Below are 25762 nucleotides of genomic sequence, written 5' to 3'. Positions count from 1 at the left end.
AAATTGTCAACAGCTCACTGAGGCCATAGTAATATGTCTGTGAATAGCTTTAGCTCCTCTCGAAAATCACTTCTGTTTCAATTTCCCCTCTTTCCCGTAACGTAATGTCGTTACGCACATACAAGGCCGCCATCTCTCAGGCTGAACCTGTATGGTTCGACCTGAAAGGCGCAGTCAAACGAACAATTGAGCTCATTGAGGAAGCGGCCGAAAACGGTGCAGTGTTGATTGCTTTTTCCGAGCTATGGATTCCAGGTTATCCCAACTTCCTCTGGGGTGGCACATACAGCGAGAACATCCCGCTAGTGCACAAATACATGAAGAACAGTATGGAGGCTCATGGACCAGAAATGTTGGAGATTCGCCAGGCTGCAGCAGCCAATAAGATGCATGTCGTCCTGGGCTTCAGCGAAAGGGTTGCGAGCACGCTCTACCTCGCACAGATCTTGATAGACGACAAAGGCGATGTCTTGCTCCACAGACGGAAGATTAAACCCACTCATCTTGAGCGCACTCTTTTTGGTGACTCGACAGGCGATTCTCTGCAGACTGTGGCGGACACTAAACTCGGCAAGATCGGGATGCTGAATTGCTGGGAACACTTTCAGCCTTTGTTAAAATACCACACATATGCGCAAAATGAGCAAGTCCATATCGCAGCATGGCCGTATCATGGTGAAGCTCTGGGAGACGAGCCATGGTCAGTATGTACGGAGGCCAACGAGGTGACTGCTAGTCGGATGCATGCCCTTGAGGGAGGTACCTTTGTGCTTGTGACGAACCAAATGATCACAGCAGCAGGGTTGAAGACGAACACCGAAGGCCACAGCGCGACCGGGAAGTCCTTCTCCGTTGGCGGTGGTGGCGGCGGCGCAGCAAGGGTTTTCGGTCCTGATGGACGCCAACTCACTCCAGATTCCGACCCGTACCACGACGGACTGATATACTGTGACATCGACCTTGATCTAATCGATCGAGCAAAGACCCTCGCAGATCCCGTTGGCCATTATTCTCGCCCAGATCTGCTTCGTTTGGTAGTCGATGATACGCCTAAGCATTATGTTGTCAAGGCAGATGCTGGCCCACCAGAAACGCTCACATCCGCATTCAGACCCCTTGGAGATACACTGGCATCGTTTGCGAACGGATTTTGAAGAGAGGGAGACAACAGGTCAAGCAATACGCTTCGACTTGCGTTGGAGATGATTATGGACTCAATTTAATGACGGATGCCATTGTCTTCCGCATTCATTAAGAACCTCTTGATTCTGTATTCCGCTCCTGTTTAAGCCATAACTCTGCTTGTAGCGAACTTATGACAAGGAAGGCATAACGGAGAACTGTAAAGGGCTGTATCAGGAGCATCATGAGCGGCAAAGCCCAATGATATGTGAAACGCCAGGGTTTTAGCCAACCTCTTTTAAGCACCCTGCCACTTATGACTTAAATTAATCCGGCGGACTCCCAACCCTCAAGGTCTTAGAAGGCTCCACGCAACTCATTCACCATACTGCTGTCTGCCATGGAGGCTTTTCCAGGGAGTGCTGCGTCCAATTTCCCCGTGGATCCTTCAATTGAGAGTATACTGTCTCGATCTTAACCGAAGATGTAGTTGCGGAGGGCACAGGCGCCACAGGCCAGTATTTATAGCAAGCACGAGTGGTTTGAGTCTCGGTCGGCACCGTTGAATCTGGTAAGAAGCCTGTGATGTACAGGAAGAACACTTTTCGAGGTGCCAAAGCGTGCGTGGCTCACCCTGTTGCCAACCTATTGCATACCCATTTCCCATAGATCTTGATCAAAAAAGTTGAAATCCATAGAGATATCTGAGAACCCGCTGTCAAAGGTCAACAACCAGTCGATGTTTTCTGGTAATGTTTCATGAAATTTCTCCGGGCTCGAATCCAAGACCGCTGCGTCACTATTAGGGGTATCTCCAGCCCCTTGACAGAGTGTCGCCATCCCAGGCACAGCCGCAGAACTTACAGAAGTCTCTTTGCCTATGACGCCTTCCTGATAATTCTGGGCATGTAGCCGCTCATTGACCGACCATTTCTCGGCCAGAATTTGCAAGGAGCGGATAGCACGTAGACTCCAACTCCAAGCGATACTCATTTCCTGGAGACAGGTCAAATTAAATTTGAGCAACCGCACCGCTGTACGAGAGGTCTTCGCATCGACAGAAGTGGCGTCCAACAATAATATCACCGACGCGGTACCAAGCGCATGGACCGTAGATATGGGTATTCTGCGCTAGACCAAAGTTTTAGATATTGGATCGGAATTATAAGCTTGCGCGCTTACCAGAGTGAAGTTATACCGATAAGCCCTAACAATGTTGGAGATTGCTTCAGCGGAAGATGTGCAGATTTGGTTGTGGGAACAAGGCAGCGTGCTCATGGAACAGTTCGGCTCTCGCCGACGAAGGAATGGCCGATGCAGTAAGATAAGTACCGTATGGTATTGTAAGCTACGATGACCTTGTATCAGGACGTAACTCCGATGGTATTTGTTCCAGTAGACTTACTGGAGTGAGTATATGTGTGCTGGACGGGGTGTTTTGGCTGACGGTGGTAACTTAAGAAAGCCAGGCAACTTTGAATAAAGCTCTGTGAGCACCAGGTATGTCTTCGCAGACATCTCTTCTTTTGCCAACAATGAAAGATCACTGCTCGGGCTATATCTGTTTAAGTTATCAGCGAGTTCTTTGACAACAGACGAAGGTGCATAAGATACATATCGTCCAGAACAGGGCAGGCCGTCTGGAAAATCTTCGTCATGTAGCGATGGTTTGTGACGGAACGAGATACAGAGAAATCGGGCGAAAGCTCGAAATCATCCGATAGCCAAGAGACAAACTCTTGTTCTTTGAGCAGTGACGGCTTTTCGGCCGTTATATCTCTCTCGTGAATCATGCTTGGCCGCCCGAGGCCGATGTTGAAAAGCCTGCATGACAGTATTAGTATTAGAAAGGCGGGCGAGAGGATCGACAGAACTTTTCCAAGAGATAACAGCCCCACCAGGTGATTCTGCGTATCTCTGCCTCCTCCTCGGAGATCTTCTGCTGATTGACCCAAGTCTGACAGTCCATATTAAGACCTAAATTGTATGCTATGCGCACAGAGATGCCTGTGTTGATCTTCGCGTTAGAAAATTCCACAGAGATCAAAATGGCTGTCAATTACCAATGTAGATCCACCCCAAACTCTCCTTATTCACCGACATCTCTCGGAGGGCCAATAGAGCCAAGGCCGCGGCAGTTGATGTAGAGGGATGCTCTATCTCGGCACTCAGGATCTCTTTGGCTTGAGCAGCCAATAAATCACCTGCAGTGTTCGAGTCCTGCGCGTCCAGCCGAGTATCGGAGTGATCACAGTATCGCGCCGCCAAAGCGAGCACGCAACGCAAGAGAAGTGGCGTACAATACTCATCATATGTTCCTCTGGCTATAGCTCTCCCGAAAGCTGTACGGTGCACTAGATACTGCCATGGATTTTGCCACTTCCAGTACATATCCAGAAGATGTGTTTGAATTTCAGGGGAAAGTTCGACATCGATCGAGTCGCACGAAAATGCTGGCTCGACGCCATAAAGGGTTTGCTCGAATTCCGTCGGCGAGCCGTAGGCATTGCTTCGAAGTAAGTTGAAATAACTAGGAGCGCCAAAATAGCGTAGCTGGCCATCCTCGGCGATTTCTAGTTGACCCGCAATCTCCGTCAGATCATCTACCAGACCACGATCGTGGGCGACTGCATTCTCATGGTAATCGGCTTCCAAGTGTAGGAGTTGTGGATAATCTGTTACGGGAATAGACGCAGAGGCTAAATCACCTGATGAACCATCTTGCTGTTGATAGGCGTGCAGCTGTCGTTCCAAGGATAGGATACGCGCATGCAGGGCTTCAACATAGCGTTTCGTCGGTGGTCTGTGGCATTAGTGCGAGAAGATAGGGATTGTAGGCGGTCATACTTGCGCTTCTCTGTCTCATGCGGATATTCGCATGGTTTGCTTGCACGCAGGCATGTACCACACTCTGGCAGTTGCCCATCGCACTGTCACATTTCAGCAAACCAAGCCTTGCAAATTGAGCGTGAGGCCCACCCGACTTCTCCGTATTCTGCATGTTGTGCACGCTACCGATACGCGCTGCCTTATAATTCTTTGTGACATGCTCTAAAATCAACTCTAGCAATCATTCAGAGAGAATACGACAGCTATCGCGCCGCTCGATGAAGGCCACGTTCTTAAAATGCGCAACTCGACGATGTATCTTATTCAGATAGGGTTACTGCGGCAAGAACGAGCTGATGCCAGGTATTTTGCACATTGCTCGGCATCTAGAGCCTTAGTTGCTGCTTTGTAATGTTGATTATTGCAAATTGATGGCGGAGAAGACAAGAGTTGAAGTTGTTGATATCATGATTCTCACGTGATCCAAGGCTCTACCTCCGCATTCTTAATCATTACCACATAAGCTGGATTACTGGATAAAGCAACCGCAAATGTTGAAGTAGTCGCAGATATTGTTCATACATGTATTCAGAAGCAATCCGCGATGAAGAAGACCCAACAGCTGTTCTTCGATCAAAGTCTGGTCGATATCGCAACCCCTCCAAAGGCTCGGCACATGTTTGGAACTAGTGGAACAACAATGGGGGCGAAAAGACTGAGTTGGACTAGCCTCGTCAGGCAGACAAGTCAAGCTACCGAACAGGCTCATCGTCAATACCACCGATAAGAACAGTGCATCAAATCCCCAGATGCCTGATGCGCTGAGAGGGAAGTTCTCGCCGTCGAACGAAATTGAGTGTCTCTCGAGCTCGACCTGGTTCGTTCGTGCTCATTTCCTGGGCTGAACAGGAGGGACAATAGCAAGTGATCAGCTCAACCACCAGAATGCTCCTCAAAGCAGCGAACAATGGATCGGCTCTGGGAGTCTAAAACCAAGCTGATCAAGAGAATCTCGACATTCGGATCCAAATCAGGATCGTCTGACATTTCGGAGCTTGCATCCTTGAGCAGTGTACAGACTGCTCAAGATGCTCATTTCCCAAGCGGCATCAAGGTCTTCTACGAACCTGAACATCCTGATATCGACATTATATTTGTCCATGGCTTGACAGGTGATCGCGAACGGACGTGGACGCATCCTACCAATGGTGTTTGCTGGCCTAGAGACATCTTGCCGCGAAGTCTGCCAGACGCGCGAATTCTGACCTTTGGATATGATGCCTACGTCGTTCGTGCACGTAATCACGTGGCAAGCATTGACATTGCCCATCACGCCAATGATTTCTTGAATTGTTTAGCAAATGAAAGGATGGACTCAATATCCTCTAAGCGCCCTCTTATTATCGTGGCTCACAGTCTTGGTGGTATTCTTTGCAAAGATGCTTTGAGGCTGGCACAGAGTAATACTGAAGCACACCTGCGTGCTATCTTTGACCATGTCAGGGGGATAGTATTCATTGCAACTCCGCATGGAGGCAGTTGGCTGGCCAAGTGGGCGAAAACTTCAGCAAACCTACTCGGTGTGGTCAAAGGAGCAGATGTCAGCCTTCTGTCCCTTCTCGAAAGCAACTCCGAAGTGTTGAATCGCATTCACAACGACTTTCTCTCCATGCTTATCAGACGACAAGCTGAACATCGCTCCATCAAGATCGCATGTTTTTATGAAGTTCTACCACTTCGAGGGCGCATCAAGATTGTTGATAAGGATTCGGGTACCATATCTGGGTTCAACAACGTTTCAATTCACGCAGACCATCGAAACATCGCCAGGTTCAAGAACCAAGACGATCCTGGCTACAAGCACATTGTTGGAAGCCTGAATATGTGGATAGATAAACGCCTCAATACTTCAAGCAGTGTTGAAACTGATGGCCTTGTTGAATCACTGGCATCGGCTGATATGGGAGTACGATTGGCTGCCATTGAACCAGCTGAGAGGGGTACATGTCAATGGATCGCAGATCACCCTTCTTACAAAGACTGGGCATCGCACCGACGATTGGAAGAATCTCATGGACTTCTCTGGATCAAAGGCAAGGTAGGCTCTGGGAAGTCGACCATAATCAAGCACATTTTCCAGAACACGCCCGCCGAAGCGTGTCGAGTTGGATTTTTCTTTAACGCTCGAGGGGGGACAGAAGAAAAGAACTCATATGGTCTTTTCAAGGCTCTCCTCCACCAAGTTGTCATGAACTTTCCACAACTGAGTACCATTCTCATTGAAAAATACAAGCTCAAGAAGCGACAATCCGGGAAGGCAAATGTGGTATGGAGTCTTCCTGAACTTCGTGAACTCCTTCACGACGTAATTATGAATGGAGGCAAGACACCTGTCGAAATATTCATTGATGCGCTCGATGAATGCAATGAGGATGAAATCCGGTCGATCATCAATTTCTTCAGTTGGTGCTCTTCCGATGCTATCACCTATGGCAAGATACTTCGAATATGTTGGTCGAGTCGCCATTATCGTCATGTCAGTGTTGAGCATCACTTTCAAATCTTGGTGGAACAGATGAACTCAGCCGATATCAAATTATGGGTACAACGGCATCTTGCCGGAAGCGATCATCTACTAGAGCATTTCGAACAGCAGGTTGTGGCTAAAGCCAACGGAGTGTTCCTTTGGAGCGTACTTGTGGTTGACAAAATCAAGAAACTCGCCGATAAGGGGTTTCCAATCCCGAAGATTAGCAGGATGATCGATGACATGCCCACCGAGCTGAATGAATTGTATAGGAACATTCTGGCGACACTGGATCCAGATCTCAATGAAGATGGTTTAGCAATGATAAGTTGCGTATTGTTTGCACTGGAACCTTTAGAAGTTGAATCTCTGAGGGTTATGATGGAATTTATGGGGAAGAGGTGCCCAAGCACGCTGAAACATTTCGAAACTCATAGTGCCGGCGCAGATAAGTTCAATTTGTTTGTGACAGAGGTCTCTGGTGGGCTTCTTGAGGTGTTGACCACCGATTCGGCCCAGCGAGCAAAATCCATCGTTCAACCTATCCACGAATCGGCTTCGAAGTTTCTCCTGGACGAAGGACTTCGTCATTTTATGAAACCCACTGGAGACCATGATCTCCGGCAAGTCGCCCACTTGGAGATATATTGTGCGTGTGCACGAATCTTATCCACATTGGAGATGCGATGTGTGCTGCTTCGGCCGAAGAGATTCTTTGCTCATACTCCCACATTGGTTGAGGCTGGCCGTACATGGGTTCAGACCCCGCTCTTGACTTATGTAATGAAGTACATATTCAAACATCTGGAAGAAGGATCTCTCTCTCTTTCGAATGGATTTGAAACTGTGCCAAATACAGATGGTGAGCTGTTGACAAGAATTAGTCTGGTCACCACCATGCGTAATTGGATGTCCGTGAATGCTACAGCATTCACGAGCAGACAACAGCTGGACCGGCTTGCAGACAAACTATTAATGGAGTGGGAAATGACTGAGCTAGACTTCTGTGCGCTTGATGACCATTCAGGGTTGTGTGCTTTGTTAGACCAGGGGGAAGAACCGAAAGATGAAGAACTTGATAAGGTGATCATTGCTTTATCCCACCATGGCCTTGACGAAAAAATTATGGGCTACATCCAAAGGTACCGGAAGACTACCCAGCAGGACCCTTTTGCTAGATTTTCGGGTGTCGCTCTGGAGTCCGCGATCAAAGGTCATCATTTCTCAACAGCAAAACTCTTGATTGAGAATGGTGAGATCCACCGAGCGGTCCACTTGATCTTGGCGATTCAGCAAGAACAAGTGGAAATTGTGCAGCTGCTCCTACAAATCGGTGCCAATGCCAATCAATCAGCGATGGGCAAGATTCCGCTGGTTGAGGCAATATCGGCTGGCAATATCGAGGTTGTCAACATGTTGTTGGAAAACAATGCGGAGATTAATCGCGAATATCGCGGGAATTTCGCGATCTGCGAAGCCATCAATCGTGGAAGAGCGGACATTGTTCAGACACTCCTTGATCATGGGGCAGCAGCAAGTTATACTGGCTCCAACAAAATTCCGATCAATCAAGCAGTATACCTGGGATTTGAGCCCATTGTTGATATCCTCCTCAAACATGGGGCTTCAGTGGACATGTATGATGAGGAAGACGAGACAGCATCCATGAAAGCGAAAAAAAGCGGTCATGACAGTATCATTCAGAAAGTCAAAGCTGCATCAGTATTGCAAGAAAAGAGTAATGTTGGAAAACTCCTTGTATCTTCGAAAGGACAGAGTAAAGGGCAACACGAGGATAATCCAGGAAAGGCATGATATTAAGCACCTGCTGTTGCTTCGTCCATCCTTCTCTTGCCTTCTGGACCAAAGAGTGGCGGGTCGTTCTTTCCCCCCACTGTGTCAAATTGCTTCACACCTTCCGGAATGTTGATCCAGGGATGCTTACTCCGAACAAAGAAATGAGCATCAGGGACGATTCTTTCGCTTTCAGTGAGCGTGCCTGCTCTCAGAAAAATGATCTTGTCTTTGAAAAAGGGATGCGTTCCCCACATCAATGTGGCGCATCTTGGGTTTGGACATCTTGTTCCTCCACCTCCTTTAGGTTGATCATCTCCCTGTGCCGCTTGCTTTTTGTCGTCCGTGACGCTCTGGGGTTGAGTGGTTGAAGTGATTTCAAGATTGCTTGCTTCAATCATGATGTTGATTGCAAATGCCGACCCGGAAAGCTGCTGACAGTTGCGGCAGTGGCAGCAATTCACAAATATTGGTGAGGCTTTCATGATGTATGTGATGGTTCCGCAATAGCAGCCACCTTTGAGTGGCTCATCAATGGTTGAGTTTGAGGGGACCACCGAAGCCATGTTGACTGCCTAGCTTTTTGGGTTCGAGGCGGGTGTCTTCTGGATGCAAAGACTGAGTTGTGTTGAGATTGATGCCGACTCACCACACAATTTCAGACTTTATAACTGAAAAGTCATGGCTCGGCGTCTGCCGCTGTGCAAATAAACTTCCAGGCAGCATTGCACTCAGCGGTCGATGATTGGTCAAGCCTAGCGGATGGCGGGTAGTTGCCTGGAGGTTAACAGTTGACCTTGGCATTGAAAGGCTAATCACGGCAAAGAACAGCCAGAGTCATTGAAGATATCGTACGCCTAAAGAGTGAGTATCCTCCGCTCAGGATCAGGACACCCCGTGAACATCGAAGGGGTGTTGAGACTGATGATCGTCCGGCCGCAGTATAAGTGACAGGAGGTGTTGGGTAAGGCATACGCACCGTGATCAGCGATCACTTCACATGAATGAACTTGAATGCCATTGTCCTTCACTGCTACGCTGACCTCATCGATGTTCAAATCTTGGCGTTGTTCGCCGATGCCCACCAGGCGGAACCCCTTAACAAATCCTCATCTTAAAGCAGCGAGACCGTTTTCACTTTCGTCACCCACATCCATCACGACCACTACCACCATCCCTCCTCCTCTCTGCAACGTAAGTATATCTCGTTCTTACTCTCCAAGATCAATGATGGCTGATAAACCTACAGCATGTCGATCTCTCCAAAGACTCGAGTTCGAGATGATCGTTCAAGTGAGATGATCAGCTCCCCTTCTCTCCCTGGCAGCCGCGGATCTTCAAACGCTCCTGCTTCAAACACCTCCAACGGCATCATACGTGTCGACAACTCTGTCACCGTCGAGGTTGTACCTCGTCAAGGCACCAGTTCAACCAGCTCTCCCGTCTTCGGAGATGCCAGTCAATTCTACCAAGCAACCGTCTCGGCAACCTCTCAGTTCGCCAGAAATCTCTTCTCTACAACAACCCTCCACGACTCCAATCCAGATGTTTCAGCAACACCTCCTCGCAATAAGCGATGGATCGTCATCTCCATGCTTCTAGCCTCCATCAACTTGGTCTGCACTGTTGCTGACACGATGCTCGCACCAATGTTGCCCGTGATGATTGTTGACCTCGATGTCGAAGGCTTCCAATGGGCCTTGGCCGGTCCAAGCATCGGAGCAGCAGCAACTGTCCTTATGGCGGGTCAATTCTATGCCCTCTACCCTTTCGCATCCGTCTATGCTGTCTTTTCAGTTCTGACTCTCATCGGCATGATCTCTTCTGGCTTTGCACCCAACATGATCTTTGTGTTCTACGCTAGGATCCTTCTTGGAGCCGGCACTGCAGGACAGCAACTTGGGGCAATGATTTTCCTTGATCATGATGGCACATTCACAGACAAAGCACGGCGTGACTTTTTCATCTCGGTCAGCACTGGCTTGGGACTGGTCCTGGGACCATTCTTTGGTGCCGCATTCGCTCATCGAGAGAATTTCTGGAAGTGGGGTTTCTATTCCATCTTCATCTTGACATCAATCCTCTTCATTGGCCTAGTGTATGCACTTCCCAGTCGACTACGTCTTCCTACTGCAGAAGCAAACCGTCCGCTCCAGAACACCTGGCGATCCTTTGCTGCACAGATTGACCTGATTGGTGCCTTTCTCAGTGTTGCTGGGATTCTCGCACTCTTTATTACACTCAATCTTGCTGGAACGTGGACACCTTGGTCAGGCAAACACATCTACATCCCATTGGCTGTCAGTGGCCTTCTCATCTTTGTTTTCACCATCCAGCAGTCTTTCAGCCTGGGTACACATTCTTCTCTACGTGTGTTTCCCATGTACTACGTTCGACACTTCAAAACAACCATTTTGTTCGGCTTGATCTTCCTATTCTCAGGCATTCTCAACACCACACTTCTCTGGGGCATACTCTACCAGATGCTTACCCGAGCAGAATCCTCAGCCGTAGGCACTGCGCTCTACTTCTTCCTGTATCTTACTGGTCCACATTTTGTTCCAATGCTACTTGTCCCAGTCTACATTGGCAGTGGCTTAGTGACATCATACCCAATTCTTCCCAGCTACACGATCTGGAGCGTGGTTACATCCTCATTCCTCCTAGTCGGCACGGTGCTCCTCTTTGTCGATGGAAATTCTTACTTCTCGAGTCAAACAGGACTTCCACTTCTGGGGAGACAGTTTTCGCTTGCTTGCATAGGCTAGTGGTCTGCAGTAACGTTACCTATCTCTCATCAGATCATGGATCTATTCCAGCCAAGAAGCCTTCAAAATGGAGTCGTTCGCCATCCATTCCATAATCGTTGCTTCATCCTCTTGGCATCATCCCTTGGTTCTGCAGTTGCTTTGACCAGTGCCGGCAGCATTTTCATGCATCTGGGACCACGATGGACTCTTCAGATCCTTCAACATCAGCTAAAAGACCCTTTCATCCAGAACGCCCCAATGAATCCGAACAAAGAAGATTCTTTGGTTGCCTTGCTTGGTTACACTTTCGTCCGTGATAGTACCTCGGCGAGCACTTTCCATGCACTCATCCTCGCGATCCGCGACACATTTGCGTGGAGTTTTGTGGTCGTCTTTCTCTTTTCAATACTGGCTCTCGTCCTCAGTGCGACCATGTTCGCGTTCAAAGTCTGGAAAGGATACTTCGAATGGTATGACGGCGCGGGGTTGCCTGAGGAGTGGAGAGTCAACCGCCAGCCCTCCCAAGACGTGGAATTGGTGGCGAGGGGTACAAATCACGCTTTTGAAGGTGATGAAGTTGAACAGAGAGGTAGAGCTCCGGCAACTTAGGTGGATCGTGGATGCACGTTGGTCGAGAGACTGACTTCACGATAATTCGACGCAAACTCGCTTAGTTAGGTGGAGGTAGTCGGAGCAAATCGTCGTTTCTACAGGTATTTGTTCAGCCGACCAACTTAGCTTCTTGTGATGTGTTTGCAATGCTTGGATGGAACAAGCAAAAGACAGAGGACCGCAACAGAAGTCCCAACGCAATGTCAAAACACCTGCTCCAACAGCACAGGACAGTATGGTGCTTCAACTGCAGCCAGTCTGGAAAGTAGATTGGTCCATAGCAGTGACAATGCCATGATAAATAAAAAAACGTATACTTTCTGTCTCTTCGGTGTTGCTCAACCATAGACACTCCAGTATATGCTGTTAGACCATACAGCCAAGAGTATGCTTCGATCGCTTGAACTTGCCTCTGGGATAGTCCCTCCGTCGCTAAGTGCTCAATGGCAATGAAGACAGGCCCAAATAGTTCATTTGGTGACAAACACAGTAAATTGGTTGGTATGTGGCCTTGAAACACCACTGTCTCGCTAGTACATTGTTCTCGCTAGTAGTGCGTTACATAGGAACCAAGAATATTCTGATGAACATCAATCCCCTGTGATCCTGACCACGGAAACGTGCGGATTGCAGCCAGGAGTCCAAGTACCAGCCTTGGTTAGGCGGGCTCGGGAGTCTCAGATATTACTGCAGCCTTGCGCTTTGATCAATTACCAGAGTATCCGTAGATGCTCCACGGTGCTCCCGCTTTCTATCGCTTGAACCCGCAGACGCCTATGGGACTCGAGGCGTCACTGTCGTCCTTCCACTGGAGAAGTTCTACATAAATCAGCATCTCCAAGAACATGGGGCAAAGGATAAGGAGTCAGAGTCTTAGAAAATGAGCATACGAGTATCCGTAGACATGAATATTCAAGTTCAACGAAGTGGGATTGCTTTCGGCGCGGGTTTCAGAACGTGCATATAAATATGGAGTCTACAAGATGATTGTGAAGTCTTGATTTCGGTTAGATGATTTCGATGAGAGACATCATGCCCTCGAGGGAGGAAGTGGAAGCATCTTCTCCCAAGTCTCGCCCTATTGTTGAGTTCATCATGGTACATCAGGCAGGCTGTTCACAGATAATCCTCAGACAAACGAGGACAAGGAGCTATGCAGTCCTTCCTGGATAAAGTCTAGAAGCCCTTTAGGCATGAACCAGCGTCGAGGATCCGCCGATCAATCCCCAACGTTGAAAGCCCTGGAGTCCAACCCCGGCGCTGTTTCAGCCTTAGCCCCGCGCCTACCGTTATTCTCCCGCGGCTAGACCTGCCGCGCGCCGGAAGGAACAACCTCGAGCCTAAGTCCCCTTGAAGTTCTCCAGGTAAATATGCACCTAGCAGTCATCTCATCTCACTATTTTCAGTCCAGGGCTTCAACCACCTGAAACGAATCCACATCTTAGGCACTGCGAGCTCCCTCCTTTCGAGTCCTACTGCGTAAGTGCTTAGCCTCGCAAGCTTACGACCATATCTTGCCTTCTTTAAATCTAGTTAGACACGTTATGGGCTGCCTTAACATGCACGCTTTACTGACTGCCTGGCTCTTTCATGCGGATCATGGCAAGGCAAGAACATCGGGATCATCCTTGCACGTCAGTGTTCATTCTCTGACACTAACCGTTAGAGACAAAAAGGATAAATGGGATGGACATCTTGAAAACGGAGGAAATGATCCCAAACTTCCCATGAGAACTCCACCGTCCCCCTATGACCAGCTACTGTATGTGCATCCCCCGTTCCTTAACAAGCAAGGAAGCCTCCTTGACCAGAGACAATGAGGCTCTAGCTCGTCACTCGGTACTGACTAGGGCTATGGTTTGCGTATTATCTGCTCCATTCAATTCCTTGGCTGCTCACCATTCAGCGTTGAGGAGTATGAGATTTAGGGATACCCCATCGCATAATTTGGCCTAGCTGGAGCAGTATCCATCGCAACTGCACAACTCGGCAGGAAAGGACTCCCAGTCTTCGGTCCAGCTCAACGGGATCAGGAGCTCAGAGCATACTCGGTACGGACTATTCAGTTTTCCGATGAGGTCTTTCACTGGTCTAGTCGAGATTCAGTCGCGGACACTGAGTTCATTCTCTCCGCCGTGCAGCTGAAACATCACACTGATCATAAGCTTCTGGCGAAGCCTCTGCACGGAGTCATTCTTGCATGAACCAAGGGTTAAACTGGAGAAAAGTCTAATTGCACTATAGCAGTACGAAGTATACTCGTTGTACCCATGTCTCTGGTTGCGAAGTCCTTAGGCCAACTACCACGAAGTTGCGTTCCTGGTTCTGGCTCCTGGCTTTGCATACACGACTGAACTTCGGTAACCCGACTTGTGATGGCGCATTTGAGTATGGTCCAGGTGACGACAGAAAAGTATAAGAACGTGCGACACCAGCATGCATTCTATCTCGAGAGGCTTGTTCTTCAGTCAATTCAATCGTTCACTCCAACGCAGTCGTTCGTTTATTTTGCTCAGTCTTGTGTGCTGTCTTGCGTCTCGTTTTCGGCCTGGTGCTGCCCCATCTACATTGTTCCCCTATATCATCAACATTTGAACATACACCAAAAGCAATTCCAGCTCATCATCACCATCAATATCGATATCAACAACAATGAAGGCCGGCCATCTTTTCACCACCATCCTGGCGATCGCCAGCACCACACTAGCCGCCCCAGCCGTGACACGCCAGCAGACTCGTGCTCTGTTCTCGACCAACACGCACGGCCGGCGTCAAATCCCGGCAGAATGCGATCTCGCGGGGCTTGACGACGTAGTGCTCCCCGTGGCCAACCCAGCGCTGCCATCGCCAGGTGAAGACCAGTGGCTGGCAGCCGTGATTATCGGACGCGGGGTGCAGAACTATACGTGCGCAGGGAACGACTCATCGGCCGCGCCCGTCGCCACCGGCGCCATCGCGACGCTGTACTACGCGTCATGCATCGCCGTGCAAGACCCAGACCTGCTCGCCGCACTGCCGGGCGAGGCATTCAAGCTCCCCCTCCCCGCCGACCCACTCGACGACCTGGTCTGCGGCGCCCAGCCCATCGAGCGCGCGGGCTTCCACTTCTTCAACGCCGCCAAGACGCCCACGTTCGACTTCCGCGAGTCCGGTGATGAGGATCTCGGCCTCGGCCTCGTCACCGTCGGCGCCCGCTCTCCCGCCCCCAATGCTGCCAGTGACGTGCCGTGGTTGTTCCTCACGCGTGCCGCCGGCAGCGAAGGACCCATCCAGTCGATCTACCGTCTCAACACCGTCGGTGGCGTCGCGCCTGCTACGTGTGCTGGCCAGCCCAAGGACATCAGTGTCGAGTATGCCGCGCAGTACTGGGCTTTCTCTTCTGATCCGTAGTGGGGAGAGCTTGGGGCCGGTGGTGTTCTCTTGAACTGGGCGATGAAATGTCGGCCTCAGGAAGGGTAACGCGGACACCTGTATGTGTCGCGCAGGACGAATGTACAATATAGTTTTTGCATAGTCAAGGTTCTTATACCGTCCCTCACGGTCTGTCTTGGACTATCACGGGATAGGTGCTTTTAGTTAGAGAGTTGTGAAATGAACGATTTTATTGAAGTATATGGAGAAAGCTCTGGTCCCAAAAACATCGTCACATTGGCAATAATCTGCACTTGACGTGCTTGTATTTGATCTCGTTGCTCTACATAATATCGATCGACGCCCTGCTTGAAAGTCTAAGGGCGACTCATCCAACTCCGATCTATTGAAGCCGTCGCTTGAAAGAGTGCGCATTCGCGAATCAATGGCATGCTTGCTATCGTCTATGAATCTTGCTTGACATCCTCGACATGAACCGGGAGAAGACGGGGAGGAGGAAAGTACGCGATTCGTGCTGGAAGATGAGCGGAGAAGTTTCAATGCATAGTTTGCCAGGTGCTTGGATCTTGTTGGCGGTGTGATCGGACTTGAAATACTTCTCGATGGAAGTTTAGACCTTGTCGCTAAATGATCGTCCGCGGGGATGCGGGCCGGGAGAGTCTTTGCATGGAAGGAGACTCATCATCATCGCACCGTCATTTCGTTCCAGTAACCTCCTTTTAGGTTGGAGAAAAAGCTGGATACTTCAGATTCCAGTTCAGTCCAGGTCGTCGTCATCCGGAGGTGAATCCGGTACAGAATCATCTGATTTGGCAGGAACATTGCCGTCGCCCAACTCTTTCTTGACCTCTTCCAACTCATCGCCAAAGAGAAGCGTAAACAAGACGACGGCATAGATTTCCTCCGTTGACTTGTTTTTCAACGTATAGCGCAGCTCATGGGTCTTTGAATCAACATATTTGATCACGTTCAGGCTGAAACCTGGAAGCTTGAGGGAGAAGTCGTTGAAGTCAAGGTAGGGGTTTCCGAAATCAGACTGGTACAGCCTCCCAGCTTCGAACGTGAACCCGTCGCGATTCGCGGGCGTCAAGAAATGTTTCTTCCTCCCGGCTGAATCAGCTGGTATTCTTGACTCTTCCCTGATCTCTTCTCCACTGCCGTCAGCTCCCTCTTCGACCACGACTTCATGAAAGGATGTTGCATTCGGAATCTTCCAAGCATTCTTGTCTTGTAGTTGATCCTCTTCGACAACTTTTTCTCCAATCCTGAGGATATTCCAACTGCTCAAAGCTGGGCCAAATAGAGACGGCTTATCGGCGTAGACATCTCCTTCCAATCCAGGATCAACCCACCATTTGACAATTCTGAAAGCCTGATTGAAACCAGGGGGCAGCCTGTCTCTTATGGGACGATCGAAATCATTCCCAAATATTAGATCGCCGCCTGGAATGTTGACTTTGGGTATGAAGGAGAACGCTATGGAATATTGATCAGACTGGTGAAGCTCATGATCGAAATAGGGGGATGATTCCGGGGAGTCATTCGGGTAGCCGGTGAAATGTCGTATGCGTACGGCAAGGGAGATAATAAGATGATCGTTCTCGAATGTGAGAGTCTCCGAGGCATTCACAGGGACGAGCTTGTGGGTAGAAGGATCATGCTCTGGTCCAGCCGTAACACGTAAACGGTACTGAGTGTGGTCGGCTGCTTGGTCGACTTGCTCGGAGGTGACCGAAGAAGGGGTTTCTGACATTTCGGGATGAAGACTAAACACAGATAAGATCTATGGAGAGGATGAATAGTCGGTTCTATTGAAGCACGTCAGAAAGGAATGCGATGCCCTTGGGTCTCGAGGCGGGTGAAAAAAGTTCAAGGCTCAAACTGCGCCATCATTGAATGACGTCAAGCCACATCCCCAAGGCCCGTCATTCCGAACCCCATTCACGTGCAATTGATTCACGTGCAATTGAGCGGCAAGAGAAGCACAGCATTTGGATCAGATCATGAGAGTCAGAATGTTCAGCTGTCTGTCCCCCTTTGTTAGTTGACATTATATGACGGACCAAAAAGATGTCCAGAGAAAAGAAGGAAATGTCAGTGGAGATGGAGGTCGATCAACAACGTGATCAGTCACGTGAGGACACGGATTTTGAGTGACAATGCGGTTGGATGTCCCCCTGGGGAGGCAATGGACTGGTTCAACGTGGACGATAGGTATCTAGGTAGAAGCTGGAAGTTACGGGGTGTATGTTTTATGTCTTGTCCAACTCAATCAATCCTATTTCATTCCCATTCCCATTCTTGTCTTTGACACCCAAGGAATCGAGGCGAGGATACCGGTGAGACAAAGTAAACAAAATGATCGAACAATGACGGACGAGATCTTTGAACACTCTCGTGGCGATCTACTATCAAGCTTACGACAAGGCCATGGAGAACTCGTCAGTGTTAGTTTTAGGTATCATGATGGGCCATCAACCTCTTCCACCTCGGGTTCTAGTTGCGATCCGAAAGCCACCACGAGCGCTGCAGCCTGGCTGGTAGCGAATCGGATCTGGAACCATTACTCGTTCCGCAACGATGGGCGTTTTCTGCCCAATGTCAATGGTTGATCATGCGTGTCAGAGCCTTCTCGACGAGGCAGCGAAATACATGCATTGTTAACCAATGATTCTGACAAGTGAACGTGGTTTTGAGACGCGCCAGGACGCGTTGGGATGCGGCTTGGCGGGCTAAGCCATTTCGGGTAAATTGTGTATTCTTGCCCCATTTGGCGCCTTTGTTTATATGCGACCTTCTTCCCGACCGACCACAACCTCATAAATCACAACAACAACTTTCCAACGGACAGGGCCTGCTGCTTGGACAATTCTACTCCTCACAGCTGATATTTGATCATTCATCAATATGGCTGACGCTGCTCCTCTCCGACGCTCAAAGCGGCCGAGCACTGCCATCTCACCAATCAAAAATTCACAGGACAATGAACAAAAGCCCGAGACAATGACACCTTCGAGGAAGCGACCGATAAAGAAAGCTAGATTCTCGGACTGTGCATTACTCAACAACTCTTCTGCGTCAGGTTCTACTGGTTTGACTCCTTGGGTTGGAAAGACTACATTGAAAACTCCAAAGAGGAGAGTTTCCACCCCAGCACCAACTCGACATCAAGACCAAGACTATGACTATGTCCAATTCACACCTTATCGACAAGATCTTGACTCGCGAACCATTCGAAGAATCCGCCGCTATGGCCTCAGCGAAGAGATGCATCAACAACACGATGAGAAGAAGAAACTAGCAGACCTACAGCACCAACTCGACCAGAAGGAAGAGGAGCTGCAACACCTTAGAGCTGAGTTAGCAAAGGTCAACAGTGTTGCTAGCCAAGAGAAAGTCGATGAAGCCGAGGCCCAAGTTGCACAGTTGAGACAGAGCTTTAGCGAGATTGCAGAGCCAGTCTCGTGGAAACATGTCCCTACAAATGCTCCCTCTGGTCCTGCAAGTGACGGCGGTGATACCTTCTGCATCTATGAGGACACAGCTGCAGATACGAATGATGAAGTACCGGGACCAGGCAGCGATGATGCCATTGCTATGGGTCTTGAATTGGAATCAGCCCGTCAAGCCAAAGAATCATTTTTCCGCACCTCTCAGACTACCTCAGCAAACAACTTGAATTTTGTCGATTCTCCGATTCGTACTGCTTCGATCGCTTTGGATATTCCAGCAGCACCAAACTCGTTCTACCATGATCTATCGAAACAATTGAAGGGTGCAGTTAGCCGAGCTGAGGACGCAGAAGTCGCACTTATAGCCATGAATTTGGAAGTCCAGAGTTTGGGCTTTGGGTCTGTCGATGATGACACAGCCACTTGTATTTCTAATATCAAAGCTCAGTTCCGGGAGATGCGTCTATCTTTGGAGCGTACAGTTCCTGGTGAGACGGTCAGTGCATTCGACAATGCCAAGTTACTCCCTGAAATCATGTCGAAACTCAAATCGGTGGCACTAAAACTTCAAGATCGTGAAGCTGAGCTCAAGTCAATGAGAAATCAACAGCGCACCCTCAAAGGCAATTTCGATCATGCTATCCTTGCAGCAGAGAAGGTCAATTTTCGTGTGAAGGAACTGGAAGACATAATCGATAAGAATGCTGAAGAAATGTTGGAGATACGTATGCGAGCTCAAGCCGTTGTACGTGAATCTCAAGAACATGCTTCAAACAACCGCTCCCTTATCACAGCAATCGAGAAATACCGACAAGAAGTCACGAGACTTGAGCAACTGGTGGAGCTGATCGAGTCCGAACAAGCGGCAAGACTTCAAGATGTCAGAACTGCAACTTTTGAAGAATTATCACAGCAGATGTCGGACACGGAAGCGAAAGCGGCAGCAGAAACTAGAGGTCGCCGAGCCGCTGAAGAGTCCGCCGTAGATCGCTTGAGGAAGATCAACGACTTGGAGGCCGCGTTAGCTACTGCTCGACAGCACTCTGAAGATGTCAAGCAGCAGCTCAAGGTCCTCGAGAAGCAACTCGCCACTTCCAATGCCAACCACCAGGAAGAGGTTGGAGGTCTCAACTCGAGAATTTCTGGACTTTCGACCGCATTGGCATCGGCAAACGCAGAGGTCGATAAGTTGAAGAAGATCAATAGCAAGCTCGAGGAGCGTTACAAGAACGAGGTTGACCAAGGTGCCCAAACTCTGGAGAGAATCCAAAACGAGTACATCCGAAGCATTAGCAAGATCAACGAAGAACGCAAGAGCCATATCCGGGGCTCTAAAGTTCGTTATGCCAACTGGAGTCTTTTCAGTGACGAACTCACCTCAGACGATGCGGCACCCATGACACCCGCCAGCATCGTTCGATTCGCCGAATACGCCGACATAGAAGATACCTCTGATGACCATGTCGCAGGGAGCGTTGAAATGTCTCGAGGCAAAAAGTCTCGACGCAGTTCAGAAGGTCAAGGTCTTAGTATCAGCAAACGTGGTCGGAGACGCTACGATAGTGGCATTGGGATGGATTCTTTGAGTGAGGCAGATGAAGATGGCATGACTTCTGATCCCATCACTCCGGATTTTGGTTCAGAAGCAGATGTTGAAATCGATGCTGGAATGGATGTGACGGCTTGAATGATGATTTGACGGTCTAGATCTTTGACTTTGGGATCATTGCCTTTCTTTTGGGTTGCATAAGCAAGCATGGAGCTCTGGATTTTCTTTTGTTTAATGCTGGGTCATCTCAGCCATACATGCATCAGTGTGCAGACAGTTGCATATAGATTTGGCAGCCTCTCTGTCGACAGGTACGAGTATATAAACCAAACACTGTGTGTGTACCATTAATCCTGGGATCGCAAGTCGTCCTACACTAGGGTCTTTGTTGTGTCTAGAGTCTGAAAGCTTAGCATTCGCTTATGTTGATGTCAAACCCCATAGACTCGTCACCCTCGCCCATCGGAACCCACGGACTCGTGGCTCCTCAACGACGGATTACTACAGCAGCAGCCATTCCAGCCATCTCGATCCCTACACAGGTAGGTAATCATGAGTAACTCTGTACCTGGATCTGGATACAAGATGACGCAACGCGTGTCTTTAATATTCAACTTTTACAATCCTGCGATCGTCCCACAAGCAGAGAAACACCTGTGCCACTACCGAGCTCTTAGATGTCAAAGCTTCTTTTCAGCTCGAACCTTCGTGTCCTCTACCTAGCTATGTAAGCAGAAAAGGAACTTCGCAATCAAGCCTTGAAAGTCTAGCGATTCCCCATTCAGGTTCTAATACTTGATACTTTAATTCAAAAGATCGTTGACACCTCCCCAGTATCTATCTGGCAAAGCTTTCTACCACAGTGATCAGCCCTCGTTCTCATATCTCGCATTCACATTTTGTCGTTCTTCTATCAAAGCTCTCCTCACATGCAATCTACATACTTTCCATTAACTGCTACTGACACAAGTCCAACCTCTCAGCAACCACACTCATCACACCAACCAAGGTAATCCACCACACCACGGAATAAGATGTGCAGGTGGTTCGCGTACCTCTCGCCCAGCGAGGAATGTCTCCTAGAAGACGTCCTGATAACACCCGACCACAGTCTGGCAAAGCAAGTGCACGACCACTACCTACCCAAACTCTTCTCCCACCTGCCTGGCCAAGCAACGACCAAACAAGAAATCAACCTCCGCAACCGGCTCTTCAACATCGACGGCTTCGGCGTGGCATGGTACACGCCCGTACGATGCTCATTCGCGCAGCGCACAACCACGACCAGTGACCCCTCATCAACCAACACCAGCACCAACAACCTCCGACCGGCGCTCTTCAAAACATCCTCGCCACCAATGAACGACGCCAACTTCCACTCCATCTGCGCGAACACGTCGACCACCGCAGTATTCGCACACATCCGGGCCGCGACGGGGTCTACGTCGGTGGCGTCGATCAACAACCACCCGTTCGTGTTCGGACGGCACACGCTGATGCACAACGGCATCATCGCGAGCTTCAGCGACATCCGACGCCCGCTGCTCGACCTGCTCTCCAAGGCCGCCTTCGAGGGCGTCCACGGCTCCACCGACTCGGAGCACCTCGCCGCCCTGTACATGACGTACTTGACCGGTGGCGGCGGTGGCGGCATCGAGTCCTGGGAGCGCCAGTATTCCGTGCAGCAGATGCGCGACGCCCTGCTCGCCGCGTATCGCAAGGTCGTCCAACTGCAGCAGGCCGCGCTCGGCGTGGACAATGTCCAGGCCAATAGTCTGAATGTCTGTGTTACCGACGGTGCGCAGCTGGTCGCCTTCCGACTCAGGAATCATGCTGTCGAGCAGCCTCCCTCGCTGTACTACTCGACCATGGCCGGCGTCACGTTGAATCGTAAGTATCCGGATCTGCCCGCTGGTGGTGCCAATCCGGATGCTGTCAAGAGTAGTGCGGAGCATGGCCGCCACGTTGTTGTTGCGAGTGAGCCTACGACTTACCGGGTCGAGGACTGGATTTTGATTGAGAAGAACCATGCTTTATTGGTCGATGCCGAGGGGAACTGTGTTGTCGAGGACATCGAGCCTCCATCGGAGCTGCTGGCATTGGCGGCGACTGGTAATCATTTTTGATGGCCACGCAAGTCAGGCACGCGTGGAGTTTCAAAAGCACAGTCACGGATGAAGATATAGTTGTGTGCAGTATATTTACGGATGCTGTAGTATACGCATGTGCTGACAGGATGCATCGTGATGCTCGCAGCAATACAAACCTGTCATTTGTCTCAAAGTCCATCAGCCAACGACCACTAACCGAATTAACTTATTGCCCATGTTCGCTCAAACCCGTATGGTATACACCTTTGTTTATACGCGACAATACCCTACTCTCATCCATCGTCTTCAGTGATCTCCACAACTGCTATCAAGTTGACTTCTAACAACGAAGAGCTGCGATTTTGTTCATCAACGCATTGGCCTTGCTATCGATAGTCCTCAAAATAACAGTGTTGTCTCCCAAGACAGCGGACTCATCTGCCTTTGCTCCATTGACTGTTTCACTGGCTTTGGCCAAAATGACACTCTCTTCTTTGAGCAATGTAGCTACCTTTTGGTGATGGTGAGCAAGGCGGTCATTCCAACTGTCACTCAAAGTTTGGAGTACTGCTCTTCCTCCGAAATTGAACGCGTTCACTTTGGCCTTGATTGCATCTTCTTCTGCTCCGAAACGAAACATTACATCCTATCCACAGTTAGCAAGGATCTCGAAAGGCAGGAGATACGTACCTTCGTGATCAGTAGAATAGAATCAACGAGTCCATGCTGGGTTTCGCGGATCCCTTCAAGTCGATCAACTGGTAGCTTTGTCGTAGCCTTTAGTCCCTTGCCACGTGGTGGTGAATCTTCTTGAGAACTCGAACTAGTTGACACTGATCGTCGGCATCGCATATGTCGAGATCGATGGGACGGGCTCTTCTGGGAAACTTCTAAGTTTTCGTTTAGAAGGGTAATGGATACATCCCCGGATGTATCTATCGCGTCACAATCAATGAAGGCTTCGGGTTTATCAACAAGCGCTTCAATGCCATGAAGCTTGACATTCTCATTTTGTAGGCGTGCAAGGAATGAGACTGGAGTTGCTGGCAGGAAGGGCTGTTTCACTTCTATTGGCTTTGTTGGAATTGTATGCGGAAGAGTTCTCTTGGTGCGAACTGGGTGTCCTGTAGCAGCCTTTCCTATTGCCGCTCCTGTCCTCTCGGGAGAGTTCTGTTTGACGGCCGTTTGCTGTGCATTCGGCTTCGATACAGAAGCCTGGCTTGCTTGATGTGGAAGTGAAATTCTCTCTTGAGGCTGGGGAGGTGTCAAGATTGTTGCATTGTCCTTAAAGAGTTGTCCTTCAGGTGACCTGTCAGACACTGCCTTCATCCCGACGTCATCGGGGTCTTGACCAAACTCGCCAGGATCTTCTTGCTCGTATTCCACTTGATCAATGCTCCTTAAGCGGTCCCGCAAATTAGACATTTTTGGAAACCTGTAGTGCGGCTTCTGCAAGACTGCCTGATTGTCGGGGCCACCAGGTCCAAAATGCACGATTGGAGTCTTTCTCAAGACTTTCTCTTGCACCACAGGAGGCATCCACGGTTCCTTGACGCTGTGAATTTTTCGTTCAGGGGTTTTCAACTTTTCAGAAGAGACTTGATTGCTAGTGCTGTCAGCAACTTTTCGAACCTCGCCAGGGCTCTTGTTTATGCCACTATGAGGAGCGAACTCAGGAGCAGGGCAAATGATCTCCTCAAGGTTCGAATTAAAGCTGTGTTTCGATGCCTCGAGGGCAGCGTCGACAGCTGACTTGCTCAATGCATAGCAATCATGGACAATATCAGACTCTTCCTGGTGGTTGTCACCCTCACCACTAGCTCCGCCATTGTGGGAATTTGTGTCGTCGGCCTCTTGTTCACCACCATCTGAGTCATCCACATACACAGGAGTCTTTGCAGCTCGCTTGGGTCGTGAGTTAGTCACAGTCGTATGTTTTTTCGCGGAAGAAATGGCTTTGACAATGTCTTTTGGTTTTTTAGCTGGTTGCTTGTCGACCACCTGGCTCTTCTTTTTGGGTGCCTTCTTGCTTTTCTGTGGGTCATGATCGATCTTTGTACGTTTGACGGAGGCATTTGGATCGGTCTCGAAGAGTGGAATGTCGAAGTCGTCAGAAGTGATGGGTCGGCTTTGTGGTGAGCTGGTGGAGAAGGATCCGCCGGCCAAGCGTCTTTTGAGCCTCGATTGACCTGTGGGGGCCATTGATGTTGTCACTTGGAAGCAACCTGTTCGATGGAGGTTGTTTCTCATTATTCTTAAGTGATGAACGAAGAGGTTTTGAATGACTGAGCAAGGATGAAGAAGGAATGGTGGACTAGATGCACTTTCCTCAGGCTCTTGAAGTTTGCGGCAGTCGCGGTATGTAAATTGGGCAAGTGCAACCCCGAACATGCCAGTGGTGCCTGCCTTGTGGTCGGTGGATGGGCGCTCCTTCCACACTGTCGGCCCCAGAAAAGAACCGCACGCTTGTCGCCCAGGTGGCACCCAGAAGAAAGCGAAACTTGGGTCAGCATTTACCCACAGTGTGAGGACAGTATGATAAGTTATAAATGACTGTGTATATCAGCTACAACATGTGTTCATACCTCCTCAATAACCATACGTGTGGTCTCTCGCCGGATTAACGCTGTCTTCTCATCAATATGATCATCAGCTGCCCCATCCGCATCATCACCGATCGTCCTCTCGCCGTCTCCAAATGTCCCCTTGAAAAACTTGTCGTAACTCTTCCACGACGCAGTGAAGATCATTTGAATCAACTTCGCCATCCACTTTGGATATGTGCCATCAGGTCGAAGGAAAATCTTCGAGCCCCCAAGCGCAAACAAGAAGAATGGAGCCCAGATGGCGAGGAACAAGAACTGTCCCAGCCTTTGTTGGGTGGTGGTCAAATGGAATGTGCGAATCTGATTCAGGTAATCCTGGTACTCTCGAGGGAGATCGTGCTCTGTCGCACCATCTGTAATCAACTTCAAATACCTAGGGCTCGGCTGCGCGTACGAGTGCTGTCGACGAGAAAGCCCTTGCTTGTCGTAGAGGGTATGTGCCTTGAAATAAGACCCCGATGGCTTGCAGGGGACAACCTCATGCAGTGTCCCGTTCAACGCATAGCAGTCGACCAGAACATCTTGATAGCCCGCCCCGCCTCCCTCGGTAGCAATGATATTAATATAGTCCTCTCTTGTCACTTCGTACACCACTCCAACCAATCCTTTATGCCAACGATCTTTATGATAGCTCCCTCCTCCTGCTGTCCCCTCCTCACCGGGTGGCGACGCGTTTCGATATCGCACGTTGCCAAAGCAAGGTTCGGTGTAGGGAAGACCTGGCAGATCGAATGTCAGGGAGAGTGCAGGTACTACGACATTGACCTGCGATATCGGTTTGATATTGCGCTTGCCCTGGAACGTTTCCGCACAGAGGTTCGAGCCATATCCGAGGTAGAGCACGGTATCTTTGAGCTCGGCTTCGGTGGTAGCAGCCCTGGATAGCTGGGTTATCTCGATGGGAAGATCGCCCAGAGATTTATCTCGTCGCTCGGGGCTTGTAAGAGGAAGCCTGGGTTTCGTGTGCACCGAGGTCTCCCTTGATACACAACTGAGGTCTTGCCACTCCTGCAGAGCTGTACATGCTTGACCGGACTTCGCCATGATGACGATTTAATC

At 49.6% G+C, this 25762-nt stretch overlaps 10 protein-coding genes across 10 annotated transcripts; 7 read left to right on the top strand and 3 right to left on the bottom strand.

Annotated features, from left to right (window-relative positions):
• Window positions 1-104: 104 nt before the first annotated feature.
• Window positions 105-1154, top strand: LTR84_011651 (uncharacterized protein; the record flags this gene model as incomplete). Its single annotated transcript, XM_064855179.1, has 1 exon — window positions 105-1154. One exon carries the CDS (start codon window positions 105-107, stop codon window positions 1152-1154), a length of 1050 nt encoding a protein of 349 aa, XP_064708768.1.
• Window positions 1155-2911: 1757 nt separating this feature from the next.
• LTR84_011650 (uncharacterized protein) lies at window positions 2912-4023 on the bottom strand (the record flags this gene model as incomplete). Its single annotated transcript, XM_064855178.1, has 4 exons — window positions 2912-2946; window positions 3013-3129; window positions 3186-3925; window positions 4016-4023. 4 exons carry the CDS (start codon window positions 4021-4023, stop codon window positions 2912-2914), a joined length of 900 nt encoding a protein of 299 aa, XP_064708767.1.
• Window positions 4024-4918: 895 nt separating this feature from the next.
• On the top strand, window positions 4919-8293 carry LTR84_011649 (uncharacterized protein; the record flags this gene model as incomplete). Its single annotated transcript, XM_064855177.1, has 1 exon — window positions 4919-8293. The coding sequence occupies one exon, from the start codon at window positions 4919-4921 to the stop codon at window positions 8291-8293; it is 3375 nt and encodes a 1124-aa protein (XP_064708766.1).
• A 1229-nt stretch (window positions 8294-9522) lies between these two features.
• Window positions 9523-11040, top strand: LTR84_011648 (uncharacterized protein; the record flags this gene model as incomplete). The annotated part of the gene is made up of 1 exon (XM_064855176.1): window positions 9523-11040. The coding sequence occupies one exon, from the start codon at window positions 9523-9525 to the stop codon at window positions 11038-11040; it is 1518 nt and encodes a 505-aa protein (XP_064708765.1).
• A 36-nt stretch (window positions 11041-11076) lies between these two features.
• LTR84_011647 (uncharacterized protein) lies at window positions 11077-11631 on the top strand (the record flags this gene model as incomplete). The annotated part of the gene is made up of 1 exon (XM_064855175.1): window positions 11077-11631. One exon carries the CDS (start codon window positions 11077-11079, stop codon window positions 11629-11631), a length of 555 nt encoding a protein of 184 aa, XP_064708764.1.
• Window positions 11632-14286: 2655 nt separating this feature from the next.
• LTR84_011646 (uncharacterized protein) lies at window positions 14287-15024 on the top strand (the record flags this gene model as incomplete). The annotated part of the gene is made up of 1 exon (XM_064855174.1): window positions 14287-15024. One exon carries the CDS (start codon window positions 14287-14289, stop codon window positions 15022-15024), a length of 738 nt encoding a protein of 245 aa, XP_064708763.1.
• Window positions 15025-15763: 739 nt separating this feature from the next.
• LTR84_011645 (uncharacterized protein) lies at window positions 15764-16759 on the bottom strand (the record flags this gene model as incomplete). The annotated part of the gene is made up of 1 exon (XM_064855173.1): window positions 15764-16759. One exon carries the CDS (start codon window positions 16757-16759, stop codon window positions 15764-15766), a length of 996 nt encoding a protein of 331 aa, XP_064708762.1.
• Window positions 16760-17913: 1154 nt separating this feature from the next.
• On the top strand, window positions 17914-20145 carry LTR84_011644 (uncharacterized protein; the record flags this gene model as incomplete). Its single annotated transcript, XM_064855172.1, has 1 exon — window positions 17914-20145. The coding sequence occupies one exon, from the start codon at window positions 17914-17916 to the stop codon at window positions 20143-20145; it is 2232 nt and encodes a 743-aa protein (XP_064708761.1).
• An 896-nt stretch (window positions 20146-21041) lies between these two features.
• On the top strand, window positions 21042-22133 carry LTR84_011643 (uncharacterized protein; the record flags this gene model as incomplete). Its single annotated transcript, XM_064855171.1, has 1 exon — window positions 21042-22133. One exon carries the CDS (start codon window positions 21042-21044, stop codon window positions 22131-22133), a length of 1092 nt encoding a protein of 363 aa, XP_064708760.1.
• Window positions 22134-22437: 304 nt separating this feature from the next.
• Window positions 22438-25747, bottom strand: LTR84_011642 (uncharacterized protein; the record flags this gene model as incomplete). Its single annotated transcript, XM_064855170.1, has 3 exons — window positions 22438-22743; window positions 22788-24650; window positions 24683-25747. 3 exons carry the CDS (start codon window positions 25745-25747, stop codon window positions 22438-22440), a joined length of 3234 nt encoding a protein of 1077 aa, XP_064708759.1.
• Window positions 25748-25762: the final 15 nt, after the last annotated feature.

This window comes from Exophiala bonariae (assembly GCF_035927105.1).
Source record: "Exophiala bonariae strain CCFEE 5792 chromosome Unknown scaffold_6, whole genome shotgun sequence".
Lineage (NCBI taxonomy): Eukaryota > Fungi > Ascomycota > Eurotiomycetes > Chaetothyriales > Herpotrichiellaceae > Exophiala > Exophiala bonariae.
This window is presented reverse-complemented; position numbering and strand designations above follow the sequence as displayed.